This window comes from Henningerozyma blattae, chromosome 1 (genome assembly GCF_000315915.1).
Source record: "Henningerozyma blattae CBS 6284 chromosome 1, complete genome".
NCBI lineage: Eukaryota > Fungi > Ascomycota > Saccharomycetes > Saccharomycetales > Saccharomycetaceae > Henningerozyma > Henningerozyma blattae.
This window is the reverse complement of record NC_020185.1, coordinates 1,838,415-1,854,850: the sequence shown is the minus strand read 5'-3', so window position 1 is coordinate 1,854,850 and position 16,436 is coordinate 1,838,415. Positions and strand designations below refer to the sequence as shown.

Below are 16,436 nucleotides of genomic sequence, written 5' to 3'. Positions count from 1 at the left end.
AAGGCCATTAGAGGTGCATCTCTAAAAACATTATATTTAAAGAATCGGAAAAGCAATGTGCTAGAGACTCATTTAGAACGTGAGATTGAATGATGTGGGTTTCTAGGTTGGGCTCCTGAGAAAATTCTCTGAGCAGTTGGTTTTAAATGATCAAAAAAATCTTGGAAGAAATCTTCGAATGAATTAAACTGATCAACATCTGGGAACACTATATTTCCCGCATTCACCTCTGCTGTACTGGCATGCGAATGAACACTGTCTGGTGACTCACTTCCATTCTTATCCTTATTATAAACGGCTATTGCCGAAGAAGATATCACTGCTGTATTAGATTTAGAACTGCTATATTGCCCTTGAACCGATGGGGGTAGAGGAGGAACTGGGAAGTTAATTAAACTGACCCTCCGTTTACTCGTATCAATAATAGATTTGATAATTGTACCGACATTATCAGTTGCTTCGTTTTTTTTCTCACCAATTGTGTTCAAGTGCCAATAAACACGTGTACACATATTCAATACGTGCTGTCTTTCAGATAAATCAAACCAATGTAGAAAGTCACACAATGTTAAACATGCATAAACTAATTGGTGGGTTGTAAATATCGGTGAACCTTTTATTATATGCGGTGCTAATCTTAAGAATCCATTTAGCAATGAAAATGAATGACTCTTCATTGTATATATTGTATATTTCAATAAATTTGATATCTCTTGTAATTCCGGTAAAAATTCAGAGATAAATGATCTACAGATCATCACATAGTAAAAATCATACATATACAGCAAGATGCCAGTACCCTTTTTGGATAATAAATCATCCCAATTCTGTAACCAATATTCTAGTTCAATAAAAGTGATAGCTTCATCTTTTGGAGATTGATCATTGCTTTCATTAATGCTTCTATAATAGCTCATCTTAAAATTTTTAAAATATGATTTAAAATCTAAAAAGATCGAATTAACTGTCTCACTTAAATTAATTTCACTTACTTTAATATTATCTGAATGAGTAGATTGTGGAAATCTTATTGTAAGATTATTGAATTCCTTAACCATTACATCTTGAGATGATACCGTACCATAGCTTATTGAATACTCTAAATTACATGCTGTTAAGGCGTTTAAAATTCTTAGATGATAAAGGTCCTTGTTGTTATATTCTTCATGTATAATTACTCTCTCCCTAATTTTATGGAAGTCAACTACATTTAATAAGCTCTGAATTGCAAAATTTGTCAATACTAGAGAATTAAACCTTAATTGTCTATGACGCTTTGCTTTTCTTGATATATGAAACATAGAACAATATAGAATAGCCTCTATATCGACATCTGTTAGTTTTTCAAACATGGTTAGAGTATTGGTTAATAACCTTTCAACCAATGGATATAGCTCTTCTTGTTCTTGCCCGTATTTTTCTTCGTCATCGAAACTCATAGCAATTATTGTGAATACACTAGTAATAAATAAATGATTATTTGCATATTCATCAGTTATTTCTTTAATAGTTGGTATAATCCAAAACTGTGACCTAACTAAAAATTCTTTCGTCAAAATTTTACATAACTGCCTATTTTTATTAAAAAAATTCAAGAAATTAATTCTTGCAACAACAAATGGCCTTTGTTGTAGAGCAATTTTGTCCTTTTTGGATATTGCCCTAGTAGGAAATAAGCGTTCATTAATATCACGTATTAATTTCAAAGGCGGTTCTTTTAATTTAATTCCATCACATATGGGAGTTTTAGAAACAAAACCAACAGAAAATTCATTACCTGCATTCTGTTCCTGTATCAAAGTTGAGTTAGTGGCAGAAAATCTTCTATAATTATAAGGGACAACGTTAAAAGCATTACGAGCATTACTGTTTTCCAGTGCACTATTTCCCGTATTTATAGTTGATGACGGGCCGAAGCCAGTTATTGAGTTAGTCCCTGAGCCCTGTAGAATGGATATTATAACGTCTAGTTTTGTATGTAATTTTGAAAAGCTTTTTTCTAAATGGTTTAGTCTTTTCTCAATAGATGGAATATTTGTGTTATGTGGTGATGACGCGAGATTTATTTTAGATAAGGATGTATCAGAAGCTGATGCCGTTTCATTACTAATTGAATGAGATTCTCTAACAGGTAGGACTTTAGTATCTTGAGGTAATTGTGATGCCTTAGATGTCAAAGGCGTTCCTACTTTTGATGCTTCGATTGCAACAGCCGTTTCATCGGCTAAATTAGTAGCAGTAGTAGCAGCCTTTGAAATATGCTCAATTGATTTTGGCACATATTTTGTTTTAGAAATAGAATTATCCTTCAACACTATCTTGTTTATCATTGGTTTATCAACGTGGAAGGTAGATGAAGTATTATATGAATTTTCCATAGCGATAGCAATTTCATTTTTGCGATCCACAGTTAAAGAACAATTCAGTTGAAGAATGTTACAACGATGACACTTTCCAACTAAGGGCTCAAAATCACATCTGGTTTTAAATTTCCTGCAAATCTCACAGCTGAAAGTTTTCCTCTTCTTTCTTGGCCTTTTAATTGAATCTGAAGACTTTTTGGTAAGTTCTTTTGATCTTTTCGATGACTCTATCGTCCCGTCAGTAATGGCATCAAGCTGAGGTAGATCCTCCTTTAATGAGGTAGTCGCAGTGTGTTTCAGATTATTCTCCTTTTTATTGCTTTCCTCTGCATGCAATTTTTTCATTTCGTCTGTACATGCTGTTTTGTCGACAAGCTTTTGCTTTTGCTCAAATTTTTGATCTTGCGCATCATTAGTTGGGGCATTGAATTCCACGGATCGTCTATTATTGGTTATGGAATCCATTTCGATATAGTACCTCCACTAGAATATTGATATTATTATTTTGTTTATAGATATGGAAAGATGTGCATCTAAAACTAGGTCTTCATTAATACTAGCTAATGAAACTTTTCGTTAGCTACCAATTTCACAGATAAACAAGTCCACATATCGCCGTCGGAGAAAATATTGGAAAGGGACGAATGTCACTAAGTAAAAATTAATAACTAGAAAATATAAAAATATAAATCATTTTTATAAAGGCATATATTTGAGAACCTTCAAAACACTAGTGCTACATATACAAGCCAAATAAACTAAAACCAATCTGCAAAAGAATGCAGAAGAACGAAAGAGTTGCTTTAGTAGAATTGTTAGTGATTGCAGAGTTAATACCGTGAGACACTTTGGGAGAAGAGTCAAGAGAGTTCTTCATCCCACTAAGTAGAATAGTTTCTGTGCTTCCAACTAAATCACCATCTTCATTAAAATTTTGGGTACGCTGGTTTTTACCCGAGACACATTTAATTTGACCACCTCTGATTATGGAACGCCCACCAATAGGTGCTGTCCAGGTGTTGCAATCCAACATATTAGAATTACTCTTAATAAACGCACTTCCTTTAACCAATTTTAATTCGGGAAATTCCATTTTTTCAAACGAGCCTTCAAAATGTATGGCCCCTCCTATCTGCTTTAATGATTGAAATGACTCCAAAGTTGTTAGGAGAGAATTATTTGATACCATTAAACCACCTTGAATTGAAGTTATATTCATAAAATCGACTACGTTTAGGTTGCTATTATCAATAATACCCAAGGTACCACCAACAGTTTCAAGTGTTGGAATTTCTAAACTCGTAAACATATTTTCAATGAATTCCAGAGAGCTATCTACTTTTCTCAATCTTGGGAATGATACAAATGAAGTGTCTCTAATTGTAATATTTTCAGCCTCTTCCAGTAGTGGCATTCTTAATTCTAATTCTTTGGCATTTGCATGTACGCTTAGCTGATTCTTAACTTTCTTAATATTACTATCTAAAGTTTCTAAAAATCTGTTATTATTAATATTGAATACTTCAATTTCTTGAATATTATTAAAACCTTCAATGGATGATAAGGATGTATCAGAAATCACAATTGATATAATATCTTTAATATTATGATTAATATTAACAAAATTTAAAATTGGTACTACTTTCCATTCAATTTTTTTAACTCTGACAAGAACTGGAATTTCTAAAGTAACAAGTGAAGTTAAGCTTTGTAAAGCGAACATTCCATCAATATTTACTAACTTATGTGCCTCAATTGATACCGTATCTGGGCAGTTTTGTATTATCAAATCACCTTGAATATGTTCTATATTACCTAAATTGATGGATGGACCATCAAATCCAGTAATATTTATTGTTCCCATTATCGTATCACATTGGCTTTGCAGATTATCTAAGTATTCTTTTGATTCAATATTATGTTGAGATTTTCTACAAATCTCTAAAATTGGTGTAGATTTTTCAAATTGTTTTGGGTTAAAATTTTCTTCTTTTACATCTTTTTCTTTTGGATTTTCCTTTACGTCTTCCCTTTCCTCATTTAACTTAAAATATGGAACAGAGCTGGGCTTTGGTTTTGTATTCTGAGTCACCTCTTCCTTAGAACTCTCTTTTGACCCTATACTTTCTCCCTCTTTTTTATTTTTACTATTTTCTTTTTCACCATTTTTTTTTTGCATTTCAAAGACTTCATTTTTGTTATTATTTTGTTTATTCTTGTTACCAGTGGATTCTTCCTTGACATTAAATTCAACAGGAATAACAAAAGATTCTAAATTAGTAGCAGGTAACGGCTTCTGGACTTTATTACCTCCATTCATTTTACCGTTTACAACAAATTTTGAATGATCATTTTGAATTACTCCTGCAGAAGCTGTTAACAGATAGCTTAATATAATAAAAAGATTTTTCATGATATTTCTCTTTTCAACTTCTTTCACCTTTCAGAATAAGAGACAATTTAGAGACTAGTTAGAAAAGATTAACTTGTTTTAATTCTTCTCCTTGAAAGTATTTGTATTTTTAATTTTTTTTATATAAAGATTTTTTACTTATTTATATTTATTGCCACAAATTTTTGTTATCACATTTCTTTTTTACGATAATTAATACCACAAAAATATTATACCAAGATGAAATACTGGAGTATTCTGAAGAAATTCTTAATCAACTTTCTATCTTTTCCAAAATGTCATTAAAATAATTAAATAGTTTTTTATTTAAAGAGTACTTATTTTAAATAGTCATTAATGGCATCCATACGCATCGCTACTTCTTCTATAAAAATCTGGCAGAAGCCTGGAACCTTTTCTTCTGTAGATTCGAACTTATTTAACATACCTAATACGTAGCTTCTCACGACGTCATCATTTGCTCTCTCATTCATTCTTTTAAAGCTAAAAAATATTACGTTAGTCATATAATCAAAATCTCTCATTCTTGGATCTTGCATTCTCTGTTGACATGTTACTCCTTGCTCACCAATTAAATAATTTTCATTATTCTGTTTATTATTAGTATTGTATATATTAACATTATTAATATTATGGTTGTCATATTTTCGAAAAGATATCGTTCCATGGGATGTCAATGGTGTCTCTAAGTTGCCAATCGCTGGTGATATGGGGCTTATATTATTTGAAGAGGGACTAATGGGGGAATTTTCAGCTTCTTGTCCTATTTTGTAAATTTCCTCTAGAATAATGTTGGTAATTATAATTAGATAGTCTATTTTCGTTATAATAATTATCATTATTACAACTATTATTGCTATTACTACCGCAATTATTATTATTTTATTAGCCTTATTGGATAGAGTTTTTCCAGGATCAAAATCCCATTCGACTGTTCCTGGACAGTTATCATAAACTTTATTATTTAAGGGAAATTTAGGATTTTTGAGATACTTTCTTTCTGATTCTAATTTTTTAACATAATCGACATCTGATTTTAAATGTGAAATCTCATTATGATTTACAAAAGGAAATTTTGATAAAGTTTTAGCATTTGGCCTTGCATTAGGATCTTTAATTAAGCAATGAGATATAAAAGATTTTGCGTCTTCTGAATAATGCCCATGAAGTTTTGGGGCTCTTCTTTTAGGGACACTTATCATCACTTTCATAGGATCATACTTTGCTAAAGGAGGACAACCTTTCAACAATTCGTAAACAGTAATTCCCAAAGACCAGATATCTGCTTTTTCATTATAGCCTGATTCATCTTTCTTTACTACTTCAGGTGCCATCCAGTATGGAGTTCCAACGAAAGTGTCTTTTTTTAAAGTAGCTTTAATTTGTCCACTTACTCCAAAATCACCAAGTTTTACCATACCATCATCGGTTAATAATATATTGGCTGCTTTAATGTCACGATGGATTTTCTTTTGCTCATGCAAATACCTTAAACCTTTAAGAACTTCTTTTGTAATAAATGAAGCTTTGTTTTCAGGTAATCCTCGCTTATAGGCATATTTTATTAAATCTGCACAGGAACCACCTCCGCAATACTCCATTACAATCCATATCGACACGTCTTCCAATAGTGTAGTCAAATATTTAGTAACATAGGGAGATCTTAATTCTGCTAAGAAAAATATTTCTTGAGATAGTAATTCAATATCTTCATTAGTATGTTCTAGATTAACAACTTTAATGGCAACAATCTTACCGCTCTTTATTTCAACTGCCTTATAAACATCCCCAAAATTACCTCTACCTACACATTTTTCCATAAGAAAGAGTGAGGATGGTTGTGTAGGATTCTTATAAAGCTGAGACATTATAAAATCACAGTTCTAATTAGAATATATTGGTTTTAGCAATGAAAACTTAAACAACGAATAACTTCCAAATATTTCTTAATTATGAAACTAATTAATCAAGTATCCAAAGATTTTGATATTAAATTTTATTTATTTGAGCAATAATAAAAAAAACTACTGTAAAAAAGTGATGTTATATTTTAGAGTCGCATTCCTTTTGATTTTCTTTTTTACTTTTCCATATGTATCTATTACTGCTAATTACACAAAATAGAACTAGTTATTATGCATTAGCCTTTTGTGACGCCTTAATAGTGACGTTACCTTAAAAATGTTAACAGACGAAAAATGCTAAATTTGAAGCAAAATATAATTGATATGAAAAGAATTAATAATTATATATTGCGCTGTAGATGTTAAAAGTAATGAATATTTACTAAGGTTAAAAATCTGAAGAGGTACTTATTACTTATTTGAAGCCTTTTTTAGTTGTTTAGGAATAAATAGTTTCGAAGAATTTTTCAATATCTGAGGACTCTTAGGACTGATATTCCAACGATGACCAGAATCCTCAACCCGTGTATCATTTATATCTAAACGGTTAGCAGGCGAATTATTCTTAGTATTGATAGGTCTTACTATATTTTGAGATGCATATACAGTCTTCGGAGTTGTTAAAACTCCAAAAGTGCCATAAATTTCTAGTCGTGAACGCCAATACTTGAGGGATTCAGGAAGTATATATGAAGTCTCACTTGGAATGTTATTCAATGGCAAACCATTACTAATTAGGAATTCCGAAATTCCGAACAGTGGCTTATCATTTACCATTTTATAATGCTTTAATGACGATTCAAATAAAGATGTGTTATTATCTGAATTAATAGAATTCGAATAATTATCTACATCTCTTAAGGAATTTTTACTTTGTGCAATAGATTTCTGTAGAAGATACACACTATCTAGCTGAATACCTTTTCTTAGTGATTTTAATGTTTCTGCAGATTCTTGCTTGTTATCTTCGACAAATGACTTTGTAATATATTTGTTTTTAATAAAAATAGTACGCTCAGAATTGCTTGAATTTGCGGTTATTTTGCCTATTTTATTCAAATTCGTAATATCTGATTCATAAATCGAATTGAAAATTGCATTTGAAACGTTATTTACGATCAAGTAATTCAATTCGTTATTGGAAAACTTATCTAAAGTTAAAGAACGAATCTTAGAAACATGCGAACCCAAAGATCTATGAATACCTGAACATTTAATGCATACCATACAGAGTAAGTTGATGGAAATCCATTCAACATCATTTGTATCTCCGCAGTCACAGCAAATCAAATTTGACTTGTCATTTTGCCTAACAATATCTAATAATGAAGATGATGAAGGTTGCTTAACTGGGTTTGTATTAATTTTTAACGTATCTGATAAAGTTGATACATGGCTTTTCTTTATATGATCATGACTGTTGATATTTATTTGATGACCTTGAATTTCTTTTTCTGAAACAACCATTAAAGGTTTGTTTTTATTTTTCAATACATTGATATTGTGACCATCACTGCATGTATAGATAATGATACCATTGCTGCTTGTTTGACTGTTACCCTGCGAGTAGGTTGCTAAAACATCATGCGTAGCCATATTCAAAACATTTAGCCACGATTTTAAATCATCTGGGCTTTCAGCTTGAAAACGAATACCCTTCTTATTGAGTTGATTTGAAGTCAAAATTTCAAAAGTGCATGGATCAATTTGTTTGGTACATGCCATTGCCATGTTAATAATATGCTTATCAGATAATGATAGTGAATCATGAGAAGAGTTTGCAGAAGACGGCACAATTTGAGCTGATGAATATGCTACTCCAGTTGCCTGGTTGACAGGATCTAATTTTTTCCAGTTCGTAAATAACGTGAGAGTTGAACCTTTTAATACAACCCAATTCTTATGCCAGCCTGATGAAGTAGAAGTATTTGAAGCGGCAGAAATTAATTTATTTGAATGAGATTCATTATTCATTATTAAATTATTTGCCATAGTGTTAGGACTATTAAAGTTTGAATTGAATGTCGTCGTCGGTGTAATATTGGCTGAAAGTGAATTAGAAGATGGGGGGAGGTTTTTATTATTTTTAACCCAAAGAACGCCCTCTTTGATATCTAGATCCAATGGGAAATAAGTTTTATTAATGTCATTGTAAGTAGTTGACTTTTCGATTTGATTATAAATCGATTGAACCGAGGGTTGATATTTGCTGATAAAATTTTTTGTTTCGTAATTGTTTAATTCTGTTAATTTATCCTTTAATAAATTTCTAATTAATTTTGAAGTGATTAAATTAGAATTACTCATCATTGAATGTGAATTAATTTCATTTAAAAGATATATTGAGGAATGTAATTTTCTCAAGGGTAAACCAGAATAAAATGATTGATACAAATAATCATAATAATCTATTCTTGATAATTCGAATTTTTTTTTAATCTTTAAGGTTAAGTCAATATTTTTTTGTTTATTCGCAAATGTGTGAGTTTTAGCTTTCTGATTCATTGCTGAATAAAATGACTTGGAATTTTCCAAATAAATCTTCTGTCTCTTAGAAGACTCTTTTAAGTTAACGGAGTTGTTTAAAATATCAGTAACAGGTGGAATTAGAATATTTTTAAATTGAAAAATTATTGAATCAATTTCATTTATTTGTGAATTAATTAAATTTTTCAATGATATAACAACTGGTGAATATAAAGGATGATTGTTTGGAATTTGAAATTTAAAAGCCGATTTAATATACTTATTCAAATAAAAACATTCTGAAGTTACTGATGTTAGAGTCTCTAATATCTTAATTAATCTGTTGTTAATACTTTTCCAAATATGTGGCTGTCTATGAAGTATTGAATTTTCTAAAAATTGTAGTTGATAACGAAAATGCGGACCATCAGGAATCCAATTATCTAAATGCTCTGGAAAAGGAATGTAACCATGATGTGAAATCGAGTTTATATTTGTAACAACCGAACTATATAGTTGCTGTTGCTGTTGATGTGAGTTTTGCTTTTGTAACTTTGGTACAATTTCATTTTGTAAGCTTATTACGCTTGGATTGTCTGTAGATAAGATAGAATTTGTAGTAGTGATTTTAATAGTTGGATTATTTATATCTCGAATATTATTGTCCTTATTGCTAATTTCTGCAGTCCATTCTTCTTTACTATTTTCTAGTATCTGCGATCTTAGTGGGGATGCATTTACACTTCTTTGAATATTTTGTGAAGGATAGTGTACTGTATCTGATGTAATGTTGTTAATGCTGTCTATGCCTGTAGTATTGGTATTATCATTATAATCCTCATAACTTTCCTCAATTGTACTCTGGATTGGTGAAACTAACGATATAGAAGAGCTGAAATTACTCTTTGAGGGTGAGTGTAGCATAGTTGTGCTTGAAATTGATATGTCGCCAGTATTACTAACATTTGTATTTGATGTTAAATTTGATATATTTGGAAATAATAAGTTAGAGTCCTTTGAATGATTATTTAACGACAACAACGTATATTGGACCATGACACTTAAATAAAAATCCAACATTGGACACTGTAATATGTAAAATCCTGATTTTAATACATTTGAAGTTGAATGTGCAACTGGTGTTGCTAAACAAATATTTAATCTAATCCTATTAGTGGCTTGGTTATCTAACTTGGCGTCTGTTTCGTTTAATTTTTCGAAAGATTCAATTATGAAAGTGTCATTGATATTTATGCTTGGATTTGAAATATTTATTAATGAAAATACCCATTCACGTGGATAAGGTAAATTTGACAAATCATTTATTGGGAATTCAATTGTATATTCTTGCGAAATATCAATTGTCGGTATGAACGAGGAGTCTTTTGAAATTCGTGAACTATGAACAAATTTCTCGAAAAGTGCAGAGTTTGGTTGTTCTTTTGATAAGCTGCCATTTTTATATTGAACAAATTGTTGAAATACGCCACATTTAGCAGGTTTGATAGTGATCTCCTCCGGAGATATATATGACATGATGGAAAAAGAATGGCCTAAATTCTAGAATGCTACAGGCAAAGAAGATCTAAAGAAAAGGAACGAAAGGGGTTGAGAGTGTGTTAGCTCTTAGCTAGCAATTCAGAGCCAAACTCTTAGGATCTGTGATTTTATCAGACCGTACTTTATAAATCTCTATATACGCTTTCAGGGAATATGCTAACCAAAACAGTTTTTATGTGGATCCTTTAATTCTTTTTGAATGCGCTAATCTTATCACAAGAATTCAGATGCTTTATGCGGCTAATTCCCCGGGAGAGGTTTAATCCGGGTAACTAGTTTCCATTCAATGGTATAGAAACATATATCTGTTGAGTAGAAATAGCTTTATTAACATCCATTTGTTTTTAAACTATAATGTAGTTCAAATTCTTTTTATTTTTGGAACTTATATGTTGACAAAACTGGTTTCAACTAATGCTTTGTTGGCTGAAATCAAGTAATATTTCTGAGAGCCCTTATCGTTACCTAATATCTACAGTAAATGCTTATACTGATAATGGGCATATATATAATGGTCGAAAAGATATTTATGTGATTATTAAATGTTAATTTTGTTTATCAAAGAGAAATTTATAATTAAATTTTGTTAGACAATATAAAATCTTGCTGTTCTGTCTTGACTTAAAATGCCGTTATCCTAACACTATATACCTAGGTGAGTATGACTATCTACCACTTTATCTGGTGCTTTTTTATTTTCATCTTTCAAGATATGGCTTTTATAATGCATTGCTTATTAGTTGAGTGAAAGTGTTTCCAAGACAATGATACAATATTTAATGTTTTTAAAAAAGATATTGCCTATTTTGCAACTAAAAAAAACTTGTGAGTAGTTACAAACTATTACTAATATTTTTTTTAAGCAAGTTAGCAAATTTTAATTAGACTGAGCTCAATGAAGTACTTTAGATGCACAATTACAAATCAAATATTTCAGACTGAGATTTATTACCAATAATTATTTTTGGAGTAGTATACAGGATATTTGCTGTTTTTTTACCTGTTTAAAATTTCAATATTTATCACTTCAGGAATTACAAAATTAGCAGCAGCACATCTGATTCAAAATATTATATGAGTGCGTAGTAATAGGAGTTGATTGGACATTCGGTAAACTAGTATGTAAACTTTTCTGAAATATGCACATTAGTGCGGTAACTATTCCCAATACAATATTATTCGGCGGGAAATTATATTAATGCCATAAAAATTGACAATGAATTATAATAATAATATATTTACTATTTTGTAGCTAAAAACTGTAAAATTGTATAATGATATTTTGTAAAAAAAAGGAGATTAGTCTTATTTTTAAAAGACATAAATTATTTTACTAATTACCTACAAACCACCCTGTAAAAATATTTGGAAAAGTACCTTATGTATTGTACAGTTTCAATATAATCAAGCTTTATATTTTAGTGTCATACGATTATTTTATTTTGGAGCATATAAGAAATAGTAAGAGATTTAATGGTGGGACATAACTCTAACGATATTATGATAAACACGTTGTTGACACTTATAATGTGATTTTTATTCTAACGGTAACACCTCCTATCTAATAAAAATGTCACATATATATATGCCTGTAATGAGGTCTATATTCCGAGGAGTTGTGCAATTTTTGGTTAATGGATCTAAAGTGAATACAGTTTTTTAATCATCGCTGCGCAAAAAAAAGATGAAATTTTTATTTACATATTATAAAAAAATAATTTTTAATACATTGCAAATAGAGAGACAAAGTATTAAGAAATGGATTTATTAGGAGATATAGTTGAAAAAGATAATGATGATAGTGAGTTCAACATTATAGAGAAAGATCCGGATTCCAAATTAAATCAACTCTATGCTAAGACTAAAAATGGATTTCCCGAATTGTATAAACCTGAAAAGATATCATCATGGAAACAAAGACTAAATGAGAAAAGAAGAGCTGAAAATATACGAAAACAAAGATATCTACCAGACCAAACCGTACCTGTTGATATTGCTAAATCAACATTTAGGGACAAAGCTAAAGAAGTTTCAGAAGCTAAATTAATTCACCAAGAAAATATTAATACGATTAAAAATATGTCAACGGATGAGATATTGAAAGAACGTGAAGAATTATTGAATTCTTTAGACCCAAAGTTGATTCAAAATTTATTAAAAAATATTATTAAACGCTCAAAAACAAAGACAGATCAAGCACCATTATTTGCGGAAATCGACGGTGCTTCAGGCACTTGGATTGGTGGCACTAGTGATTTAAATGAATTAACACCAATGACGGATAAAGAGATTAATGAAGCTCTAGGTGTAATTAAAGTAGATGAAATTGAAGATAGGATCTGTACTAATAAGAAATCGGTATCATTTGCAGAATTAGAAAGCGACAAAGAAAACTCAACATATGAATATGAACCATTAGATGATGATGATATTGCTCCTCTAGATTTTCAGATTGCTCAAAGTATTGATCATATGGACAATGACAAACTTATGGAAGATGTTCATTTTATGAAATTCCACAAAAATGACAACGATGAAGAAATAGCAGCTAAAATTTATAAAAACTTATCTATTAATGATCCTGAATTTAACCAGAAATTGCATGAGAAATTTTTCCCAGAATTACCAAAAGAAATCAACAAACTAAAATGGATGGAACCTGTTCCTGAGAAAACCTTTGAAAATACTGCGATTAATGATATGTCACAATTAAGATTCGATTTCAAGGGTGATTTAGTTCCACCAACACGTGAAATAAATGACACTACACACTCCGCATTACATCATCATGAAAATGATTCACATCTTGCCGGTTATACTATTCCTGAATTAACTCGTTTATCGAGATCCACATTCCCACAACAAAGATCTATTGCTATACAGACTCTTGGCCGTATTTTATATAAAATGGGTAAACAATTATATTATCAATTGACACCTGAAATTGACGCTGAGACATATAAAGAATTAGGAGGTACTACAGTGTCAGTGACTAATCATTATTATGAGATGCTTTGGGATCTAATTAAGGATTGTAAAGTTATTGAATCAATTGAAGATGGTAGCGATGAAAATAAAACTAAACATTTGTCAGTTCGAAACTATTCGATTGATGCGTTATGGCTATGGAAACAAGGTGGAGGTGATTTCAGAAAAAGTAAGATCTTAGATACGAAATAAATTTGATGCATTATTTTTTTCCCCCTTTTATATATATACATATATATGTGATAAAAATTGAAATTTTTATAGAATTATAAACTCTATGTAATAATGCGAAAGGATAAAACGCGTAAATTTAAAGTTTCCTGAAGGTCAACAACATAATCAGAAGTTGCTTAGTTGCTACTGAATAAAGGAATTTATCACTATAATAGAGACAAACTGAATTATTAGGATAGTATCATAAGCTTTGACTACGATGGACTCTACATACCAAAACCAAATTCAAAGATTAACTTCAAGAATTGATGAAGCAATTGAATCTTCCTTATTAAAACAAGATAAATACAAAACTGATACAATTGAGGAGATTAAAAGATCGATACTTACTCTACCATTATCTAATGCCACCGAAGACAATAATCATCATGTAAGTATTGAAACAAAGGAATTTGAATTAAATGAGCTATTATTACAATTAAAAGAACAGAGAATTTCCAATGAAACTATTGATAATTTCTTACGTGAAACAATTACTTTACCTAATAGAAATTCTACCACTGATATTCATAACTTAAAATTTCAAAATAGTAAGTTAAATGATGCTTATTTAAATGCTATTCAAGAGCTTAGCAAAAATAGTAATGAGATTGCAAATATAAGTGAAGAAATTGAAAAAAACGAAGCTGTAATTAATGAAATTTATTTGAGTGATATGAAAATGATTGAAGAATGCGAAAATATGATCAATCAATTGAGTGAAATAGTCAATGATAACACTAAGCAAATGGATGGGGATAAAAATCAGGAAGATACTATTATCGAAGAATTCTTTCAATTACAAGATGAGATTAATGTCAATGAAGATGTGTTGAATTTTGATACAACAGATACTAAAGTCTCAACTGCTGAATATTTTAGTAAGTTGAATGAATTTTGGGAAAAAGATATTCTACCTATTGAATATGGCTCCAAAGATATCTGTATTAGTATGAAAGGTAAGTTTATGTTCTTGAAAATACAGAAATATGAGGTATATATAGAACTGGTGGATGTAAAAAATGTTAATATTAAACATATTAAAATATATGAATTGAATAATGAGAAAGAAATAGAAGAAGCAAATCATCAAGATAATGAGGCAGAAGCGGATCAAAAAAAATAAATAAAAGAAGATATAACAATAAAATTACAAAGCGTATGGAAGGTAAGCCATTAAACGAGGTCCTAATTGAAGTGTTAAAAATGACAACTTAGAAATATCATCATTGCGATAGAGGAGAAGTAGAATGTAAGAATGCACCCATTGCACCTAAAAATCCTTCATGTTTTAAGAAAAACGCCATTTTGGTTGAATTGGACCAAAAATCAATTGCATAGCTTAACGTATTCATTGTAATTAGATGTCCACGTGTATACGAGCCACCGAAATAAATGTTTGACACATTATGGATCTTTGCTTGCAAATAGGCTATTTGACCAATGTTATTGGATATGGCAAAAAGTAAACTCTTTGAAATATCTTCATTCCTAAAAACTTGATCTTTACTTTGATTCATCGCATTTGGGCTTCTATTTTGGAAACATTTGGCAAATGAGCTTGCAATAGCTGTTGATTTCAGCCCTATTTTATCATACCCTGTATCAGTTCCATAAATATCTGAAACCAACATATCAATGTTTGTATTATCGCCATTTTGAGCCCAATCTAGCATCTGATCGTATGTCTTTGCTCCTGTGATCAACGACAACAACCCCCATAATGTTCCACCACCTAATGAAGATCCGCCTATTCTGGAGGAACTCGTGGGAGAATCTATTTTTAAAATAGAGACCCCAGATCCAATATTTACAAGCATATAAGGGTATGTTGTTGGTGTATTACGGGGAACTATACCATCTGTATCATTGTATGTGAATATCTCGCCATCCAATGAAGATTCATTGGATATGAAAAAATCCAAACCTTTAATCAAACATTCCATTTCATCTAGTTTTACATATTTTAAACAATCTTTGAATTCTGATTTCAATTTTGCTTCAAATTTATGTGAACCACCACCTGTTGCAAATATTTGTACATTTTTATAATTATTCCCATTTGAATCACATATTATCTTGTGAAGCATGGTTATGAATTCATCTATTTTTTCGGTCTCACAGTTTTGGAAAAACAATTGATTACTGTTAATTGGCGAATACACCACTTTAGACAATGTGCCACCTATATCGATGGCCAAATTGAAAGTATCATTAGAATAATCTAATCGATAGTCGATTGGTTTTTGCATGCTCATACGATCACTAAATACATACAGAGATCTATGTGTATATGTGTTTATATAGGAACAGATACGGTGTAGATACTATGATGTAGCGAAGCCTTTGGAATATGTAGGTTGCCTATAGACTGATAACCTTTTTTTAAACCAAGATAGGCGGATTGATAAAGAAACAATTGAATAACTGTTGTTGTTATATACGCCTGTTGGGTAAGTTATTTGTTGACAAATATGGGAGAATCTCATGATACGATCGGCACAGTTTGCAAGTTACTTCGGAGAATCA

General features: G+C 30.5%; 7 protein-coding genes across 7 annotated transcripts; 2 read left to right on the top strand and 5 right to left on the bottom strand.

Annotated features, from left to right (window-relative positions):
• Positions 1-68: 68 nt before the first annotated feature.
• Positions 69-2,828, bottom strand: URC2 (Urc2p; the record flags this gene model as incomplete). The annotated part of the gene is made up of 1 exon (XM_004178009.1): positions 69-2,828. The coding sequence occupies one exon, from the start codon at positions 2,826-2,828 to the stop codon at positions 69-71; it is 2,760 nt and encodes a 919-aa protein (XP_004178057.1).
• A 271-nt stretch (positions 2,829-3,099) lies between these two features.
• TBLA0A07470 (uncharacterized protein) lies at positions 3,100-4,776 on the bottom strand (the record flags this gene model as incomplete). Its single annotated transcript, XM_004178008.1, has 1 exon — positions 3,100-4,776. The coding sequence occupies one exon, from the start codon at positions 4,774-4,776 to the stop codon at positions 3,100-3,102; it is 1,677 nt and encodes a 558-aa protein (XP_004178056.1).
• Positions 4,777-5,093: 317 nt separating this feature from the next.
• On the bottom strand, positions 5,094-6,644 carry SPS1 (putative serine/threonine protein kinase SPS1; the record flags this gene model as incomplete). Its single annotated transcript, XM_004178007.1, has 1 exon — positions 5,094-6,644. The coding sequence occupies one exon, from the start codon at positions 6,642-6,644 to the stop codon at positions 5,094-5,096; it is 1,551 nt and encodes a 516-aa protein (XP_004178055.1).
• Positions 6,645-7,091: 447 nt separating this feature from the next.
• On the bottom strand, positions 7,092-10,682 carry AGE1 (GTPase-activating protein AGE1; the record flags this gene model as incomplete). Its single annotated transcript, XM_004178006.1, has 1 exon — positions 7,092-10,682. One exon carries the CDS (start codon positions 10,680-10,682, stop codon positions 7,092-7,094), a length of 3,591 nt encoding a protein of 1,196 aa, XP_004178054.1.
• A 1,782-nt stretch (positions 10,683-12,464) lies between these two features.
• RBA50 (Rba50p) lies at positions 12,465-13,886 on the top strand (the record flags this gene model as incomplete). The annotated part of the gene is made up of 1 exon (XM_004178005.1): positions 12,465-13,886. One exon carries the CDS (start codon positions 12,465-12,467, stop codon positions 13,884-13,886), a length of 1,422 nt encoding a protein of 473 aa, XP_004178053.1.
• Positions 13,887-14,127: 241 nt separating this feature from the next.
• KRE28 (Kre28p) lies at positions 14,128-15,033 on the top strand (the record flags this gene model as incomplete). Its single annotated transcript, XM_004178004.1, has 1 exon — positions 14,128-15,033. One exon carries the CDS (start codon positions 14,128-14,130, stop codon positions 15,031-15,033), a length of 906 nt encoding a protein of 301 aa, XP_004178052.1.
• Positions 15,034-15,133: 100 nt separating this feature from the next.
• CAB1 (pantothenate kinase) lies at positions 15,134-16,165 on the bottom strand (the record flags this gene model as incomplete). Its single annotated transcript, XM_004178003.1, has 1 exon — positions 15,134-16,165. One exon carries the CDS (start codon positions 16,163-16,165, stop codon positions 15,134-15,136), a length of 1,032 nt encoding a protein of 343 aa, XP_004178051.1.
• Positions 16,166-16,436: the final 271 nt, after the last annotated feature.